The sequence below is a fragment of the Leptopilina heterotoma genome, unplaced genomic scaffold, assembly GCF_015476425.1.
Source record: "Leptopilina heterotoma isolate Lh14 unplaced genomic scaffold, ASM1547642v1 Lhet_272, whole genome shotgun sequence".
Classification (NCBI taxonomy): domain Eukaryota; kingdom Metazoa; phylum Arthropoda; class Insecta; order Hymenoptera; family Figitidae; genus Leptopilina; species Leptopilina heterotoma.
Window position 1 is genome coordinate 448418 of NW_025110982.1, and position 18843 is coordinate 467260.

General features: G+C 29.0%; 1 protein-coding gene across 1 annotated transcript in view; it reads right to left on the minus strand.

Moving 5' to 3' along the window:
- Positions 1–18843, minus strand: part of LOC122503881 (SET domain-containing protein SmydA-8) — a 182786-nt gene that overhangs the window by 8577 nt on the left and 155366 nt on the right. Inside the window, exons 4-5 of the mRNA XM_043614634.1 lie at positions 4796–4949; positions 890–1046 (exon numbers count right to left, since the gene is read on the minus strand). Of these exons, the coding sequence (XP_043470569.1) occupies positions 890–1046; positions 4796–4949 (311 nt within the window). The remainder of the gene's footprint in view (positions 1–889; positions 1047–4795; positions 4950–18843) is intronic.

Sequence of the window (18843 nt, forward strand, 5' to 3'; positions counted from 1 at the left end):
GGACATATTTTGCTTTAAGTGAAATTTCGGTTTTGTATAAAATTAATTTTAGTTTTATTTTTTATTCTTTTTATTTGAATGTATTTACTGAGAAAGTTTAAATCAATTTAAGAATATTTATTAATCTCGAAACAAACATTTCATTTCAAAAATAAAAATGCTATTTTAATAAAAATTATAATATTTTCGTTCACAAATATTAAATAGGATTTTTAAATAATTGTGTTAAAAAACCAAGAATCTTGACTCCACTAAATAATTTTTATGAATAACGAGAAGATTGCTGATACAAGATGATATAGGAAAACTTCTCGGTGGGCAAAACGATAATAAAAACGAATGTATTAATTTATCGTACTGTAGGTATCGTTGAATGCATCTCTAAGCCAACCAGAGAGTTTAACAAACCAACGGACAAACTGTGGGCCCAAAGATTGGCACAACTCATCGAAGCATAGTTTAAACGACTTAGAGTTTTGGTTGACAAAATTTCGAGAAACTTAGTTTAAGAGATTTAAAATTTTTTATTGGCCAAACTCTGGGTCACGCTTTGCCCTGCGGTTAGAGGTATGTCCCGATAATAATGTGTTAATTGTTTAAATAATTTAATTTTTCAATAATTTTTTTGGTTGGTATTAATATTTATTTACAGTTAGGCCGATTTTGGGATAAGTTGTTGGACGAATCATCGCATCGTCGCCAATGGACTGCCAACCATTAGTATTTTACTAGTTGGTCCAACCACTGGCACGTTGAATAGGGCCATCCGTCGCATAGGGTTTTTAGAAATGTTATTCAACATTACAAAAAAATTTAGTATTTGCGGTTTAAGGATGGCTTAAGGATTAATCTTTAGGTATACTTTAAGGATTAAAATAACTTAACTTACTCTTTGCTGCACTTCAAAGCATTGAACATGGTTTTAAATTCCGTTGGATCTTTGCATCTTGTACACATGCATTCAAAGAACTTTGTGCGTAATAAATGATGCCTTCTGCTTGTAATTCCCCATAAGGGATCCGTATAGCAAATAGTTAAATGCTCACCTACAATTTGTATAATATTTTGATAAATAATTTTACAACTAGTTCCATTCACGTTGAGCACGACCTAAAAAACGTTGCAATCACTAACATATTTTTCTTTTTACAAGAGTCGTCATGTGTTTTGTTATTTTTTTCACACTGAATTATTTGTTTTTATAAAATAAAAGTTAAATTATTTTTATTCTGAAATTTTCGGAATTTGTATATTTATAGAAGAATATATTAGGGGAGTGTCTCCAGTTGTGAGACACCTCCAGTTGTGAAACAGTCAATTTTTTTAACAGGCAATATTAAAAAGCCGATTGGTTTATATAAAAACATTTCTTTTTATATGAGCCAACTTTTTCGTGTACGCCGAAGCGGATATATAAACTGTTTTTGTTAAATACCAACACTGTGTGTGATAATCGACTAAACAGCGTTTTTTCATTAAATGCTAAGTACTTTTTTCCGAGTTAATTAATTGGAAAAGGTAAATGTAATGCATTTTCTTTTAGTGTTTTCCTTATATTTTGTGATGCAATCATGCATTGTTCCAATCTACGGTTGAAAATAATTTAATTTTCCTTTTTCAAAATAGCGCCAATTTCTGGGTGTGAGACACAGCATATCACCAGTTGTGAGACGGTGTCAACACCCATCTGGGCAGCATAAAAAATACGACTTTGCAGGCATACTATTTAAATGTTGTTTTGATTTTTTTCTAGTATTTTTGGGCATGTCAAGTGAAAAAAGTCAATTGATTCAGAAGAAATAAATTTTAATGCTCTTGTTGAAGCTATTAAATTGTGTTTATTTGATAGTCATATTTTGGCGAATAAATATTATTATTTAGTATATAATAATATATATTATTACTATATTTAATTGTTTCTACTAAACATAACATTTTATGTCAAACTTAATAAATTTTAGCAATTTTTAATGAGTGTCTCACAACTTAAGACATTTTTTTTTACAAAAGCGATGTGCTCGGAAAATGTATCGTAAAATTTTTTGAGTTTATCGAGACACTACACTTTCTTTTAATAAAAGTTGCGTATTTCTGTTACCTTTCGAACGGTGTATTTTATTTACAATTTCGTTTACCCGTTTACAATTTACGGGTCAGAAATAAAACCCGTCTCACAACTGGAGACTCTCCCCTACTAATTAATAAAAACGTGACTATTTTTAAGTTATATTAACGAACTAGTTCTTGGAGTTACTGTGGAATATTTTAAATCTTTTTTGTCTATTGGCTTATCAAAATTCGTCAGTTATCTAACTGGTTAGGCAGTTGTCTACAGAACTGAAATGTTTTAGGCGAATAGAGAATATAAAACTTCCAACGTATCTAAGGGCTCTACAACTGTATTAACCGGAGTTTAAGTTGGTGAACTCAGTCTAATTACATTACTTAACCAAGTTCATCGACTTAAACTTCGGTTAGAAAAGTTTGTGGAACCGTCAAAGAGCTTTGAAAAATCAGTGTAAATTATGTCAAGTTGCAAACGTAAATCATAAGATTTAAAAAGAATTTGAGTGAATTGTGCTAAGTTGGTAAATATTAAGCGGGTGTGACACCTTTGAGGTGTCTTCTGAATCTGTTTTTCATGAATTTTTTTAACACACAGGAATGAAGTAAATAAAATTTGATTTTGAGGACTTTATTTTGTAACTTTTTAAGTTTTCGATAATATATTTCTGCTTCAAAAAAGTTTCAATTTGTTGCCTACCGTTTAATCTAAAACAAAAATTCAAATTTTTTCTAAATCTGTGATAGATTTAGGTTTCTAGTACGTCAATCCGATCAAAACTGTACTAGGTAGACTGTCCACTGTTTTGAAAAATGTAATTTCGATAAAAACGCATTTAAGCTTTTGTAATGTAAAAACGTGAAAAATTAAACCACTGTTAATCTACGATGCCTGCACCATATAAGTGACTTTCTACATTCATATTTCCTTCACTTCCATCCTTTTAGAGTGATTTGAAACTGTCTTCAGTATTCTTGAGCTGCTACGATAAAAGAAAATTTGATCGCATTATTTATATCAGTACTCTGTGGTTGAAAATGGACAGAAAATGTGGATATGTTAGTAAGAGCATTCTGCGGCAATGTAGAAGGGTTGTAAATGGATAAGAAGAAGTCACTATAGGGGAGAGTGGGGCAAAGGCGCTAGGTTTACATTTATCGATGTATATTTTTTAAATTAAGCAATTAATTTATGCGGTCTTTGTTTTTCATTATTCTAAAACTAATCAACAAGAAATTTTAATAGTTGTTATTTAGTATATTATAATTATAAATACATTATTTAATGAAATTTAAAAACAATGCAAAAAATGCCTTTGCCCCACACGCTGGGGCAGCGACGTTTTCGCTTATATTTCTAAAAGAAAGCATTTATAAGCCTTCAAAAAATTAACAAGTGTTATTTATTAGTATAAAATTTACGAAACATAAGGTTAACAACATATTATTAAAAGAATTAAACTATTTAAATAAAAAATAAAAACTTTTAGTGATTTTAACCTTATATTGTGAATTAATACATAGAAAATTCGAATATTCAATTGTTTTTAACCAAATTATGTTCAATATTGCCTTTGCCCCACATAACAAACTTTTTTTACTTTAAATTTAAAATATTTAGATACAAAATTAAACTAAAACACCACGCCAGTTGTGTAGAGAAATATTTAATTTATTTACATGTTACGTTTTTAAAAATTAAATACTTAATCTTATGTTTTAAAAAATAAAAGTTTGTTCAGTAAAATTATCATTTTATTTTTTCAAAACAATTTTTTTGTTATATTTCTTAAAATATTTGATATTTTTAGGTTTTTCTTTTTTTAATCAATTGGTCTGATTGCATTGCAACTTAATTTTTAATACCAATTGGAATAGACAGAAAATAAAGGAGATATTTTAAAAAACGTCTTTGCCCCGCATAGCGCCTTTGCCCCACTCTCCCCTACTAATCAACGATGGTTTGGAAACTGTGAATGTCTTCATCATTAAAATTCATATGCTCAGGTTTACGAGTTTTGAGTTAAGTGTTGGTGTTTTTCCAAAAATTTCTTGGGTCTAAAGAGAAAAGTGACCGAAGGGGATGTTGGTGTTGTTTGAAAGCAGTATTTGGATTTAAGGTTAATATTTTTATTGCATTTATATCTTTGATAGATGGAATGTTTGAATGCAATGTCAAATAATTTTTTTAGAGAACCCTGGTGGCCAGGAAAGTCACTAATTTCACTAAGTTTGCTTACCTTCTATATTGTCTAAAAAATCAGCCAATGGAAAAGCAGAATTCCGTTGAAATTATTGACACGGCCTATAAAGAATATAGAAAGTGGGTGCTACCGTCTCACAACTGGTGACATGCTGTGTCTCGCAACCAGAAATTGGCGCTATTTTGAAAAAATAAATAAAAATTTTTATTCGTAGATAACATAACATTTACCTTTTCCAATTAATTAACTTGGAAAAAAGTACTTTGCACGTATTGAAAAAAAGTTTCTTAATCGATTGTCACATACAGTATATGCCCCTAAACATAAAACTTCGAGTTAAAAAAAATTATGTACTGAAAAAATAACAAATGCAGACTTCTTCCAACACTTCACTAAGAAGTCGCTAAGTTTTACATGTTTCGTGCTCATCGCGAATAGTTAATGTGAATAAAAATTTAAATATATTATACGGAATACAACGTATCACTTTCGATTTTATTCACTTTATTATTTTAACATATTTTAACCTTTAGAAATTGGAATAGCTGCACGAATAACCATTCCTCCACTTTCTGTGAAACTTTTAGAACAATTGGCTCTACAACTATGCTCAAAAAATGAAGCATTATCATAAACTGCCATGTGCGCAGGTTCAGTTGTAGGTACTTCATGACCATTAATCTGAAAATTGAATTGTTTATAAAATTAAAAAACACTACTAAACAATAGTATATTAAGCAACAAAAGTAGAAAGGCAGACATTTGTTTACGGTGATTTTTGTGACGCCATTTTCATATGGTCGAACAAATGAGTGACTTTACTCCCTGTCGTCAGCTATCTAAAAGAGCCATTTTTGTGCATGTGGGATAAAGAATTAATTTTACTACTTTCACTAAGTTATAAACTAACTTAATTATTATGTTACACATGGAGGACACAGGTCTCCTCAGAGGTGGGCAGATTATTCTAAAATGTAACGCTACAAACTTGGTGGGGAGTTGTTCTAAATGACTTCCAGATTCCAAATTTTTAAACCGATAAATCGTACCTGATCCTCTTTTCGAATCATCTTTTTTACAGATATTCAGAAACTTAAAAATGTATTATCTTAATGTGGGAGCTTTGATTCAGAAGACTGCTGATTTTTCGTTATTAAAAATTTTTTAGACCAAGATTTTATAAATAATTATGTTTATGATTTTGAGAAAAGTGGGGATAGGGGAGAGTGGGTAAGACGGGGTACTTAAGGTTTAAAGCGCAAAAAAACAAAAATTTTCGAATACCTATTTTATTATTTTATTTAATAACCATCTTTGGGAATCAGTCTTTAGTAATAAAGGAGAACAAAGGTTATCTGTTTCTTAAAAAATCATAAAATTAATAATATGAAAAAAATTGCAAATCTCCCCATCTTGACTAAACACCTCCTAAAAAAAGTGAAAAATTCACAAGAAAATCGCCGAAAACAGTTTTTTTAGTAAAACAGGTAAAAGATTTGTTCTCATGGCTTTTAGGTTTTGTAAACAAAAAACTATCGTCTCGGTGCAGTATTATGTAAAATATAATCGCGATTGGTTAATTCGTTTGTGAAATAGGGCCGGTACCCCGTCTTGCCCCACTCTCCCCTATAAGTCCCAAAAATCACTTTTTAGTTTTTGTAAATACAACTGTTTTAAAAAATGATTGGATTGGTTTAAAATTTGTTACTCAGGGGTTTCGGGGTCGCTGATTGCGAATATGATGTCAAAATAAAAAAATCTGTGGACAAATTCCTAATCAGCGACCCCGAAATCCCGCGAGTAACGAGTTTCAGGCAAATTGAATCGATTTTTAATAGTCGATCGCCATATTGGATCCAACATTTTGAGTTTTAAAAATCTAACGTCATATTCGTAATCAGCGATCCCGAAAACCCTTGAGCAACAAATTCTTAGCGAATCCAATTATTTTTTAAAATAGTTGTATTTAGGTCAATTTGTATGCAGGACAACTGTTGAAAAATCAATTTTGACAGTTAATTTAGTTTGTTGTTGGCAATATCGCTATATTTTCGAAAAGCAGAGGGTTTAAGCTTTAATTTAACTCATATGACAAGTCTCTAGCACGTCGGATTTACCTAGTAGAAATTTTCAAAAACTACTAAGAAATGATTTTTGGGTATTTTACCCCCAATTTTCTCAAAATCTTGACGTGATGGGAGGTTTTTGTTAAATGTTAATTCGGATTTAGCGCACCAAAAGCTTCGGTAAATGACTTCTCGATCTCAGACAACGGAAATTTTTATTTTTTTGCAGGCTTCTGAAATTATATATATATATTCATATATGTAGCACTTTAACATGTGACAGACGTCTCCAAATTCAAAAAATCAAAAAGTTTCTTAAAGAAGAGACAATTCGGAACCATAATTATCTGTAAAAACTTTGTGTAAAAAAATTTTAGTAACGAAAAATCATCAGTCTTCTGAATCAAAGCTTCCACATTAAGATAATAAATTTTTCAAGTTTCCGACTGTCTGTATAAGAGATAATTCGAAAAGAGAATCAAGTACGATTTATCGGTTTGAAAATTTGGAATCTGGAATTCATTTAGATCAACTCCCCACCAAGTTTGCAGCGTTACATTTTAGAATAACCTGCCCACCTCTGAGGAGACCTGTGAGGACAGACCCCTATATCCCTACATTTTTGGGGTCGCTGAAACCGAATATGACTATAAAAAATTTGTAATTGCCCATTCTCCCGCTACCACCCCCTTATGCCTCCTCACGGGAGTGAGGAGGTTGGCATTTTAGTTTTCAAAATAAGTCGAGTAGGGTAATTCCTATATTTTTGGGTTGCTAAAACAGAAAAAGACCACCAAAACAAACTTCGTCCCTCCCCCAGTCAGAAATGAAAGATCTAATCGACGTCTAAAACATCTATTTATGTGGAATCTAAATCGAGATCTATATAGACGTCGAAATGGGAAGCCACAAGACGTCTACCGCGCAGAATTCAGGTGCACATTCGCAAAAGACGAGTGGTCTATTCGACACCTTAGATGCTAAGTAGATGTCTATTCGCTATCTAGGACTTCGAATAGACAACTTAATTCTTGTTGGTGCGCAGCATCAATAAATGAGAGGTACAATAGACAATTTAGGCAATATATTCGATATCTAAGTAATTGCAAATATGTCTGTTAGACTGACACTAGTACACGATTAGATTATTTCCTGCAAAAATTTCAGACATTCGTAAAAGTTACCATTAGACGCAATATCGTACATTTACTTGCTTCCCAACAATGTCAATATACCGAGTACGTCAGTATAGCGGAATCAATACTAATCCAACAATTTTCTTTATTTCGCTTACTTGAAGAAATTTATAAAATATTGAATGTTATAAAATGTGTGTAAAATTATACGAAACGTCTGAATGACAAATATTAAATATCTTTGAAGTCAAACAACTTTGACATCTATATTTAACATTTTGAGACCAAATCTAGACCTAGATCTCCTCTCAACTTCTTAGACGTCGAATAGACGTCTAAAAAAGACCACCAAAAATGAATCCGTCCCCTCCTTGGCCCCTTAGCACTCCCTTACTACCCCGAAGGGAATTGAAATTTTTGGTTTTATAAAAAGTATGCACACACCCCACACGACTTGTTATATTTATATTTTTTCATATTTGTTATATAGTAACAAAAATTTTGACCTATATATTTTCGGTAGGATTTTTCCTGCTCTTTCAAGAGGTGGAAATTATTTTTTAAAAAATTCGAAATTTAAAAGTATGTGTTTTTTTAACAAAGATTTATACAATTCTACGTTAAAAATATGTACTCTAGTTATCTGCAACGATTGACAGTTTAAATAAAATATTCAACATTATTTTTATGCGTCTGTATTTATGCCTTATATTTTTTGGCGTTTTCTAGAGAACATTTTTTATTTAATTTTTACATTTTGTATGTAAAAGGAGATGATTTCTTGTTTATCTTAATAATTTTTTATTATTGTAATATCAACAAGAATTTTATTTTACGTAAATCCTAATTAATTTATTACAAAATAAAAAGAAAACAGGGACGGATTTATGCTGAGGAATAATAAATAATGATGTTTTACTAAGAATATAAAGAAACTCGAACGTTCATCGTGCCCCCGCATGAATTCGTCCCTATTTTCTCTCCCACTTGCAGCCACGCGAAGCCAAAATCAAATCGTCATATAGTTGAATTTCAATACACCAATCGGTTGCAAAACGGCTTCACATTTTTAAAGATATATCAAAGACGGATTAACATATTTTAATTTTCGAAGGCTTATTTTAAAGCAGAAATTCTAACAAAGATTGCTGTGTTTTTAAAAAAATGTTATCTAAATTTTTCTAGATTTTTGAAAAAGTTGAAGTCAAGTGACCAAAATGAGAAAATTTGATAATTTTTTTATTTCTTCTTCACTCTACAACTCAAAAAATAGTTAACGAAACGACTTCAAAGACAGCTTATTTTATGCAAAATTTAATCAGCTTTATAACCGTATTTAATTTTTTTTGTATATCCTTATATTTTTGAGATATGATTGAAAAAGTGATGTCATATTTTTTCACAGAGTCGTGTGTAATTGTCCTGATACTCGTGGACGGTAGTGTATATTGAAATTATGAATTTGATCTTGAATTTCAAGGTCAAATTAAAAGAAGACAACTTTTGTTTCAACACCAGCTTATAGCTCGTGAAAAACCCTTTAAAAATCACTATTCATACTTTAAATTTGATTAATTTTACTTATCAATATATTAATTCGAAAAAAAGGTATTTTCGAACTGGTTTGATGTTACTGGCGCAGTACTGGTTTAGTACCCATGTAGAAAATTTTCTGGCACTGGCCTGAATCAGACCAGACCATCTATTTTCCAATGTAGTGGAAAATTTATTTAAATTCAATATTAATATAATAAAAAAAATTAATTTATATTTGAAAACATGTATTAATCCCCAACTTTTAACTTTTAATCAAATTATTCTTTACAACGCAGAATAAACGCAAACCTATAACGAAATAAAATTTGACAATGCGAAGAATCGAACCTACGACCTACGGACTTCTAGCCTAACACTCTAACCACTACCCTATCGAAGCTACAGGACAATAAATTTTAATTTTCGACACCTTTTACACTTACAATTAATAAAGAGCGTTTAACTGTGTAAATTAGTTAAATTATTATTTGATTGAACTAAATTCAAAAAAATCAAATTAGTAAATTACCTAATAAATTTCCATAAATTACCGACGTTAAATTTTTTAGGTCTAATTTGTGTTTTACATACTTTAATAAACTATCGTTAAAATGTTTGTAAGTTATCGCATAAATTTCCATAAATTACTGCAAAAATTTCCATAAATTACCAACGTTAAATTTTTTAGTTAAAAATTTATCGTCAAAATGTTTATAAATTTTCATAAATTACCATAAATTACCGATGTTAATTTTTTAGTTCTCGTTTGTATTTTACATAGTTTTATAATCTATCGTCAAAATGTCTATAGATTACCTCATAAATTTGCATAAATTATCGCAAAATTTCCATGAATGACTGAAATCCAAAATTTTAATGATAATTTTTTGCTTTACATATCTTTACGTATTATTGCAAAAATTTCTATAAATTACGGCATAAATTTCCATTAATTAGTTCCTAACTGACTATTGTCAGTTTACCGTATTAACAATACTGGCACAGTACTGGCGTAGTACTGGTTTGCCAGTGTTGTTTTCGCAAAACTGGCACAGTACTGGCATACCAGTCTTAAAGGGCAGTACTGGCGTGGTACAAAAATTTTATTGAAGCCAGTACTGAACAGTACTGTCAAGCCAACTGCTGGCATGCCAGTACTGGTGCAATACTGCGCATGTTGTAAATACTGGCATTTGACAGAAATTTTTGCTTGGGTTATCCTCAAAATATTACTGTCAATGATCATGGAGCTGAAATACAATTACAGTCTTTACTCGACCATACTGCAGAACGACTTTTATCATTGATGACATCCGAAGAAATTAAATATTTAAATAGTTGCGATATAGTGCTACATGGTAAATGGGGTTTTGATCGTGCATCAAGTCAACAATTTAAGCAGAAGTGGACAAATGATAAAAATAATTTATTGAACAGTGATGCTTCAGTAATGATGGTATCATATGTACCCCTGTTAATTACGTCATCTGATGAAGAGGTAATATGGAAAAATAATAGCCCATATTCTGTGAGACTGTGTAGACCTATAAAATTTCAATTTGTGAAAGAGTCGCGTTAAAAAATTAATGAGATGTATAGTTTCTATTTGGAAGAGATTTTACGCCTACAACCAACGTATGTGACAGCCTATAACGAAGTGATAACTGTTTCACATAAACTATACTCCGCTATGATTAACGGAAAAGCATGCAATGTTTTAACTGGTCAGTCATCGTCTGCATCATGCAATGTGTGCAAAGCTTCTCCAAATCAGATGAACGATTTGGAAGGACTTAAAAAGTTGATTGTCCATGATGAATATAATCAATTTGGATTGTCAAGTCTACATTGATGAATTCGATTCATGGAATGCCTTTTACATATTTCACATAATCTAGATTTCAAAAAATCCACAGCTACAAAGGACAACAAAGAATTGAAAAAAGAAAGGAAAATTTTAATTCAGGATTGTTTAAGGTCAAAGTTAGCAATATTAGTAGATGTTGTTAAGCAAGGTCATGGAGATTGGTTTCGTGAAATTGACCGGGAACGATTACTTACAAATTATTTAACGAATAATTTTACTTAAATATTAATGTTTAAATATAAATGTTAAATATTAATGTAATGTAGAATAGTGCTAAACTTTAATAATATTGAGCCAGCCTAGATGTTAGTTGGTAAAATATTATAATTATTGTAATTTAATTTATTCTTATAAGAACAATAGTAAGAAAGTGCATGTCCCGTTTATATATTAAATAAATATAAATTGACTTTTAATAGTATATTACATTATAAGGGCAGAAAGTTCGAAATTCCTGCACTGCGCGAAATGATGCCCGAGGCGAAGCCGAGGGCATTATCGCGTAGTTTAAGGCTTTCGAATTTCTGCCCGTGTAATGTATACTATTTTTCTTTATATACGGTCGAAAGTACGCTCGCTAATTTATTTTTTAAGAAAATTGCAATCGTGTTTCATTTGACAGCCGGCCATCTTTTTTTACTTTTGCTCCTCGCTTCAACGCCTCTAGCGGACACTCGTGAAGCTCTGGTTTTTTCTCTGTCTCTCTCTTGCAAACAATATTCGCCTGCCCGACATTTGATGCACGAGCGAAGCGAGTGCTTCTGGTCGGGGGCAGGCACGAAGAAAAAAAATGTGAAAAAGATAAGTTAATATTATATTTTCAAAAGAATTTTTCTGGTGGTACAAAATTAATTTTATGTTTCTAAAATTCTGAACGTTCTAATGAACACAATTTCATTATTTCTGCAAATTATTAAAATTTTATTATAACATTTTGGCAAGTATTAAAAAAGAAATTAAAAAATGTTTAATTATTTTATTTTTGCTTTTTAATGTTTATTAAAATAAGTTTTGAAAATAATTATATCAGCAGAAGATTTCGTTCATTTCAATCTTCAGAGATTTCTTAATAATTTTTTTTCCCTTTTTATATTGCGATAACAATTACTCGTTAAATTGTCATTGAACTCGAAGTTTTCTTATTTACCGACAGTGGTGTTTTTACCGACAGAGAATTTTTTTACTCCCGCTGTAATAGATGTGGGTATGAAATCAACCAAAGCACAAATCGACGCCTCCTGACGAGATAATATTATTTTAAACGTCAGTTCAGTATAAATCTATCTGAGAAACAAATGTTGTATGAAGTTAACTCACAAATGAATGCAAAACAATTCTAATTCATTTTTCAATTCAAGATAATGCTATCTCAAAATCGAATGCAATAAAATGACAACTGAAGCTTGCGTTCAATAGGATTCTTTTTGTAAATACTGTTTATTAATTAATACAATCAAAAATTTTAATAGAATATTTACTCAGAGCAGACATACTAACTATTTTCATAATTATTATATTTTACAATTTGATAAAAAATTTCAGTATAAATAAAATAAAATGATTTTCAATAAGAGCACTTCCTTTTGAAGAAAGCTAAATTTGTATTTAATTTCGGTTTTAATCATATTAAAATAAGACAGTATAAGTAAAAAGGAATTATTATTTTTAATTTGATAAGTCCAGTTTATTGTTTTATATTTTTTTTAATTACTAATTATTTATTTAATGATTTAAATCTGAACGGGATTAAGAATAAAAAGCAAAAAGAAATATATAAGTGAATAAACAATATTTATTTACATTTTTATTTATTTTTTTAATTTATGTATGAGAATGAATGTATTTTTTGTTTTAAACCCGTATTGGGGAATTTTAAATACTGTAATATAAAAAATGCAAGACTTTATAATTAATTAAATATTATTTTCAATGATAAAACTTTTTTTATTTAATAATAAATACTTTTGAATTATTAAACAACAATTATAAATACTGTATGGTTTCTTAAGTATAAACTTAACAATTATAAAAGGAAAGAGAAAATTACATAAATTTATCAAATTTCCAATTATAAAAATAGTCATTTTTGTACTGAAGAACTAACAATCGGAATCTTCTGCGTTACAAGTATCTTCATCATAAAGACTGGCACTCTTTTCCTGGAAAGAATTATAATATGCATGATATTTTAGCGGGATAATGTTCTTTTTACACAGTGCTTTCAAGTCCTTTATTTTAGCTGCAGGAAGTCCTTGACAAGTTTCATACGCATGTTTTAGAACATACTTCGACACATTTACATGAATCTTTTCTTTTTTAGTGACGAGTGTTTGATTCTCCATATCCAATGAAATTTTATAATATAATTGATTTTTATTTTCCTTGGTGACTGAAACCTGCTTAATCTTTGAAATTGGTATATTAGATGTCTGTTTTTTATTTTTGTTCATTGAAGTTTTTGACCAATTCATTTGAGAAGATAAATCTTTAAAGTTATGAATCATGTCATGTGTTACTTTAATTACTTCATAATGGGGTTTAGTCAATTTTGCTTCTCTGATGATATCACACCACTCATTTAGTGAGTAAATTTTTCTATTTTTCGCGTGTCTCTCTATTGTCGAGTGTACCGAGTCTCCTTCATTTTGCGTATGTCCAGGTTCCAAAAATGAGTGCTTAATTTGCACATTAAATTTCGCAGAGGCATAAACATACATCGCGAATACATGCTTGTTCCGATTTTGACCAGCACAGTTGTCGGACCAGAAATAAAAATCAGTAATGCCGGTAGAAGCTTTTCTTTCGATGTAGTGAAGCAAACAGCTTGCTACTTCATTGGATCCTTTTTTCGCCTCGTTTTCACTCCATATATAACAAACAGCTTCACGACGAACAGTGTCAAAAATGGTAAAATTCAAAACTGAAAGTTTTCGTTTGTAATAGAGCGAGCTGGCCTCTGTTCTTGGTGTTGTGAGAACTTTTTCAAAGTCAAAGCATGCCATACAACTATTCTTATTCGTTTTTGTTTGATTTTTATCTTCTTCTTTCAGCTTTCTGGACATCTCCTTATTTTTCATATGACTTACATATTTACTATTTAAATTTTCTTTTTCAGCTTCGGAAGCATTTCTATAACACTCACAGACATCACACTGATCCTTTTTCGGCTTGTGGAAACTGATATTAAATTTCGTGTTAAATGTGTCATAGTAAAAATGTTTTGTTGCAATACTTTTTTCGACCTTTCCGATTTCCTTCATTTTTTCGACATACAACTCATACATTCGGCTGAGAGTTAACGTTTCTTCGAGATATTCACGATTCGAGTCCTTTCTTATGTAATGTGATTCCACTCGGGGAAATGAATTAATATGCTTAATTACGCTTTCCGTTTTCTCAATGTCAATAGCTTTCGGTCCTGATTTTCCTCTTCCTCTTTCATCAATGAGCTCTGAATCTCCATTGCGAGTTTTTTTAAAAGCCGACTCTACAACTTGCATACTAATATTTAAGGTGTTCAAAAACATTGTTCTACATACAATAAATTTCTTTCCTCGGTCATCAATATTGTATGTCCTGGAGAACTGCTTTTTACTAACATTATCATCATCATTAATTCGATTTTCAGTTACATTTCTCAGAAGGAAATCATATTTCTTTGAGTGTTCAGAAATTCTCCAATAATCATTAAAAAATTTCAGTCTTGTTTCTTCAGAAATTTTGGTTTCGCATTTAAATCGACATCCCGGTCCGCAGGTTCTTTGCATCGAGCGTTTTGGAACTGTTTTTTTTGTGTATGGTGAAACATATTCGAGACCAAGATTTACAGACTTTTTAAAAACATTTTTTCCCCAATTTTCTGGATTGCAGAGTCTTTTTCTAGTTAAAATTTTGTCTTGCTGATCAAAACTCTTCTTTCTTTTAACTACAGGTAACGCATTCCCGGCAATATCCTTGGCTGTATCGGAGCAAATATTATTCTCTTCAGATGTAGAAGGAAGATTTTCATCTTCTGATGATAAATAAACTTCTTCATCTACTTCCGAAATTTCATTTGAAAAATCCATATTTTCCAAGACAGAATTGCTCTCATCAACTATTTCGGAATTATTTTCATCAAGCGAACTTATTTCTTTTGAAACAGTAGAATTTTTTGAATCCAAACCAAGAAAATTTATTAATTCTTCTGATAAATCTGTAATAATAGATAATGTCGAAGAATAAATTGACATCAACTTTTAATTCATAATTGTGACAATAATCGTTATTCTACGTTATTTGATTTGAAGAATTTTCTGATATTTTTTGAAACAATAAAAATTAAATTATAATTTGATACTTCATCTTTAGACTAAAATTAAAAATTTAAATATTTTTTATTTTCTTAATAAAAAAACTGCTGCCAAGTTATAGATTTTTGTTATAATTTTGGTACTCATTTCATGAACACTTTGCTTCCTCATAGAGATAATAATAATAATAATAGAAATATATGAATAACTTTTTATAAATATGGTAAAAGTGATTAAATCTCGGGTCAACCCTACAAGATTGTTATAATAGTTTAATAGTTCAAGAAAAATGTTCAAACAAAAATTTGAGAAAATGTCATTTTTGAACTCCTGAGGTCAAATAACATAAAGATATGTTAAAAAATCCAACTCGAAAAATTTTGGTATTACAATACTTCCTCTATATGAGGAAGCAATAATTTAAAGTATTTTAAATATAATTATAAGGATTTATTAAACAATAATTCGTCACAGCAAAAAAGAAACTATTCAATTTGAGCTCATACTTGCAATACATACCACTTAAAGTACTTTCTCGAGAATCCATTATAAAGTTAATCTTTTTTTGCCTGGCTAGATATTGTTACATATTTCCAAAAAAACGAAGTTAAAATTCAAAATCGTTTGATTTACTTCATAAAATAGAAAATAACGTCTGTGTCAAATATAATTATTTTCATATGTCATTAAAATCAATACAATGAAGTTTCTCTCTAACCAATAATAAAGATAAAAAAGTAATTTTGAATCAATAGTGCGATTTGAGAAATTTGTAACAAAGAATTCAAAAGCAGAAAACTTAACAATTTTATAATTGAAATTAAAATTGATAATTATAATTTTAAAATTAACTAAAATTCATAATTAAAATTTTGTAATTCCCAACCATAAACGTAAATTAAATATAACACAATTTTTTATATAATTACATAAATAAGATAGTATTTTTGAAAAAAAAATTATAATCATTAGACGACAAAAATCTTCTTTCTGAAACTAAATAGGAAAAATTTATTTAATAATATTTAATATTATTAACAATTATGAAAATTTTGGTCACGAATGTGTATTAAAAATATTTAGAAAGAGAATCATATTGAACGCAAGCTTCAGTTGTCATTTTATTGCATTCGATTTTGAGATAGCATTATCTCGAATTGAAAAATGACCCTTGCGGATGGGTGAACTACGAAATTACGACGAATTCGTCGTCACTTCGTCGTCACTTCGTATTTCGTTATAATATTTTACAAATTAGATGAAAACAGTTTAAAAAAACTATTGAAATGAATAAATGAATATCTTAGGATGAAATTAATCTATTTTTTAGGATAAATTAAAGTTAAATTATTGAGAAATTAATGTTTAAAGTAGGAAATGTCAGTTTTAGTGTAGGATGTATGTGTGTGTAAGATCGATATTAGAATAAACTGTTGATATGTCGCCGCGCGTTTTGCGCGACAGATGGCGTAAGTGACATTTGTCCATGGCTTTAAATTACATGGTTTATTACAGAAAAATAAAAAAAGGAAACATAATAAGAAAGATTATTAAGATTGAAAATTTTTATACAATAATAGAAATAAAAATTGCAGAATATTTTTTAGGAAGTTAATTTTATTTATTTTAAGGTTTTATTTAAAAAAATTAAGTGTTAGACTTTAAATAGTGGAAAAAAGTTCATTAAAAAAACTAAAAATGTTAGAAAAAGCTCTTATAATTAATAAATTAACTATTCTATAGTCGATTTATTCATTATTTAAGTTGAATTAAATCGTAAATTGTGCAATTATTAATGATAAATATGCGAACTGTGAGACCTGTCAATGTATTGGTAACATGCGTGATACTTGTAGCAGACTACGATTGACTACAATCATATTCTGAACGGCGGAACGAAAGAAACTGATTTGGATAAACGCGCGAAGTTTCAAAATGATGTGTAAATATAGTAAACATTGAAAAAAATTGCTTTCTTTGATTTAAGAGATATTACTAATAAATCATATCTTTTACTTTTAAAAAATGTTTTTTAAACAATGTGATCAAAAATTAGAAATTTAGCAAAACTTTTTGGATTATTAAAATAAATTAATTTATTTAAATAAATATTATTCATAGCTAAAAATCAGTATTTTACTTAGAAAAATAAATTTAAATAAAAATTTCTTAAACAATTTCATGTAAAAAATAAATAACATGAACAATTAATTTTGATTGAAAATTAATTATTAGGTATTATATTCAGTAGAATATAAAAAATAACTCCTCCTACTTTAAGAAAGCAATTTTTTTATTCGTTGGTTCAACAGTACAAAAAGGGAGTGAATATTTAATTTTTAAAAAGTTACAATTAGTCTTAATTCATTAAGAAAAAAAAGCTTCTGGCCAATAAAAATAAGCACCTCCTATTTTCAAACTGCAATTTTTTATTTGTTGGTTAAGTTAAACAAAATGGAGAAAAAATTAATATTTGAAAAATAAATCATATAATTCCAACCCCCCAAAAAAATGGATGATTTAGACCAATTAAAATAAAATTTAAACTCCTCCTTCTTATAGAAAAATATTTTTTATTTGTTGGTTCAATAGAACAAAATAGAGAAAATATTAAACTTTAAAAAAGATAAAATTTAGTCCCAACCCCCAAAAGATAAAATGGATGTTTAAGACCAATTAAATTAAAATTTAAACTCCTCCCTTTTAATAAAAACTATTTTTCATTCGTGGGTTCAAAAGAACGAAATGGAGAAAATATTAAACTTTAAAAAATATAAGTCTCAACCCCTCACGAAAAAAACTGCTATTAGCCAATAAAAAAATCAAACTCCTCCTAAATTTTTATTCATTGGTTCAGTTAAACAAAAAGGAGAAAAATTTATTATTTAAGAAATAAAACATATAATTCCAACCCCCAAAAAGAAAAATGGATGATTTAGACCAATTAAAATAAAATTTAAACTCCTCCTTCTTAAAGAAACCTTTTTTCTATTTGTTGGTTGAGCTAAACAAAATGGAGAAAAAATTAAATATTTAAATTTAAAACATACTATTCCAACCCCCAAAAGAAAAATGGATGTTCTAGACCAATTAAAATAAAATTTAAACTCCTCCTTCTTAAAGAAACCTTTTTTCTATTTGCTGGTTCAATAGAACAAAATGGAGAAAATATTAATATTTAAAAAATATAAAATTTAGTCCCACCCCCCAAAAGAGAAAATGGATGTTTAAGACCAATTAAATTAAAATTTAAACTCCTCCCTTTTAATAAAAACTATTTTTCATTCGTGGGTTTAAAAGAACGAAATGGAGAAAATATTAAAATTTAAAAAATATAAGTCTCAACCCCTCAAGAAAAAAAACTGCTATTAGCCAATAAAAAAATCAAACTCCTCCTAAATTTTTATTTCGTTCTTTTGAACCCACGAATAAAAAATAGTTTTTATTAAAAGGGAGGAGTTTAAATTTTAATTTAATTGGTCTTAAACATCCATTTTATCTTTTGGGGGTTGGGAATAAATTATATATTTTTTAACGTTTAATATTTTCTCTATTTTGTTCTATTGAACCAACAAATAGAAAAAAGGTTTCTTTAAGAAGGAGGAGTTTAAATTTTATTTTAATTGGTCTAAATCATCCATTTTTCTTTTTGGGGGTTGGAATTATATGTTTTATTTC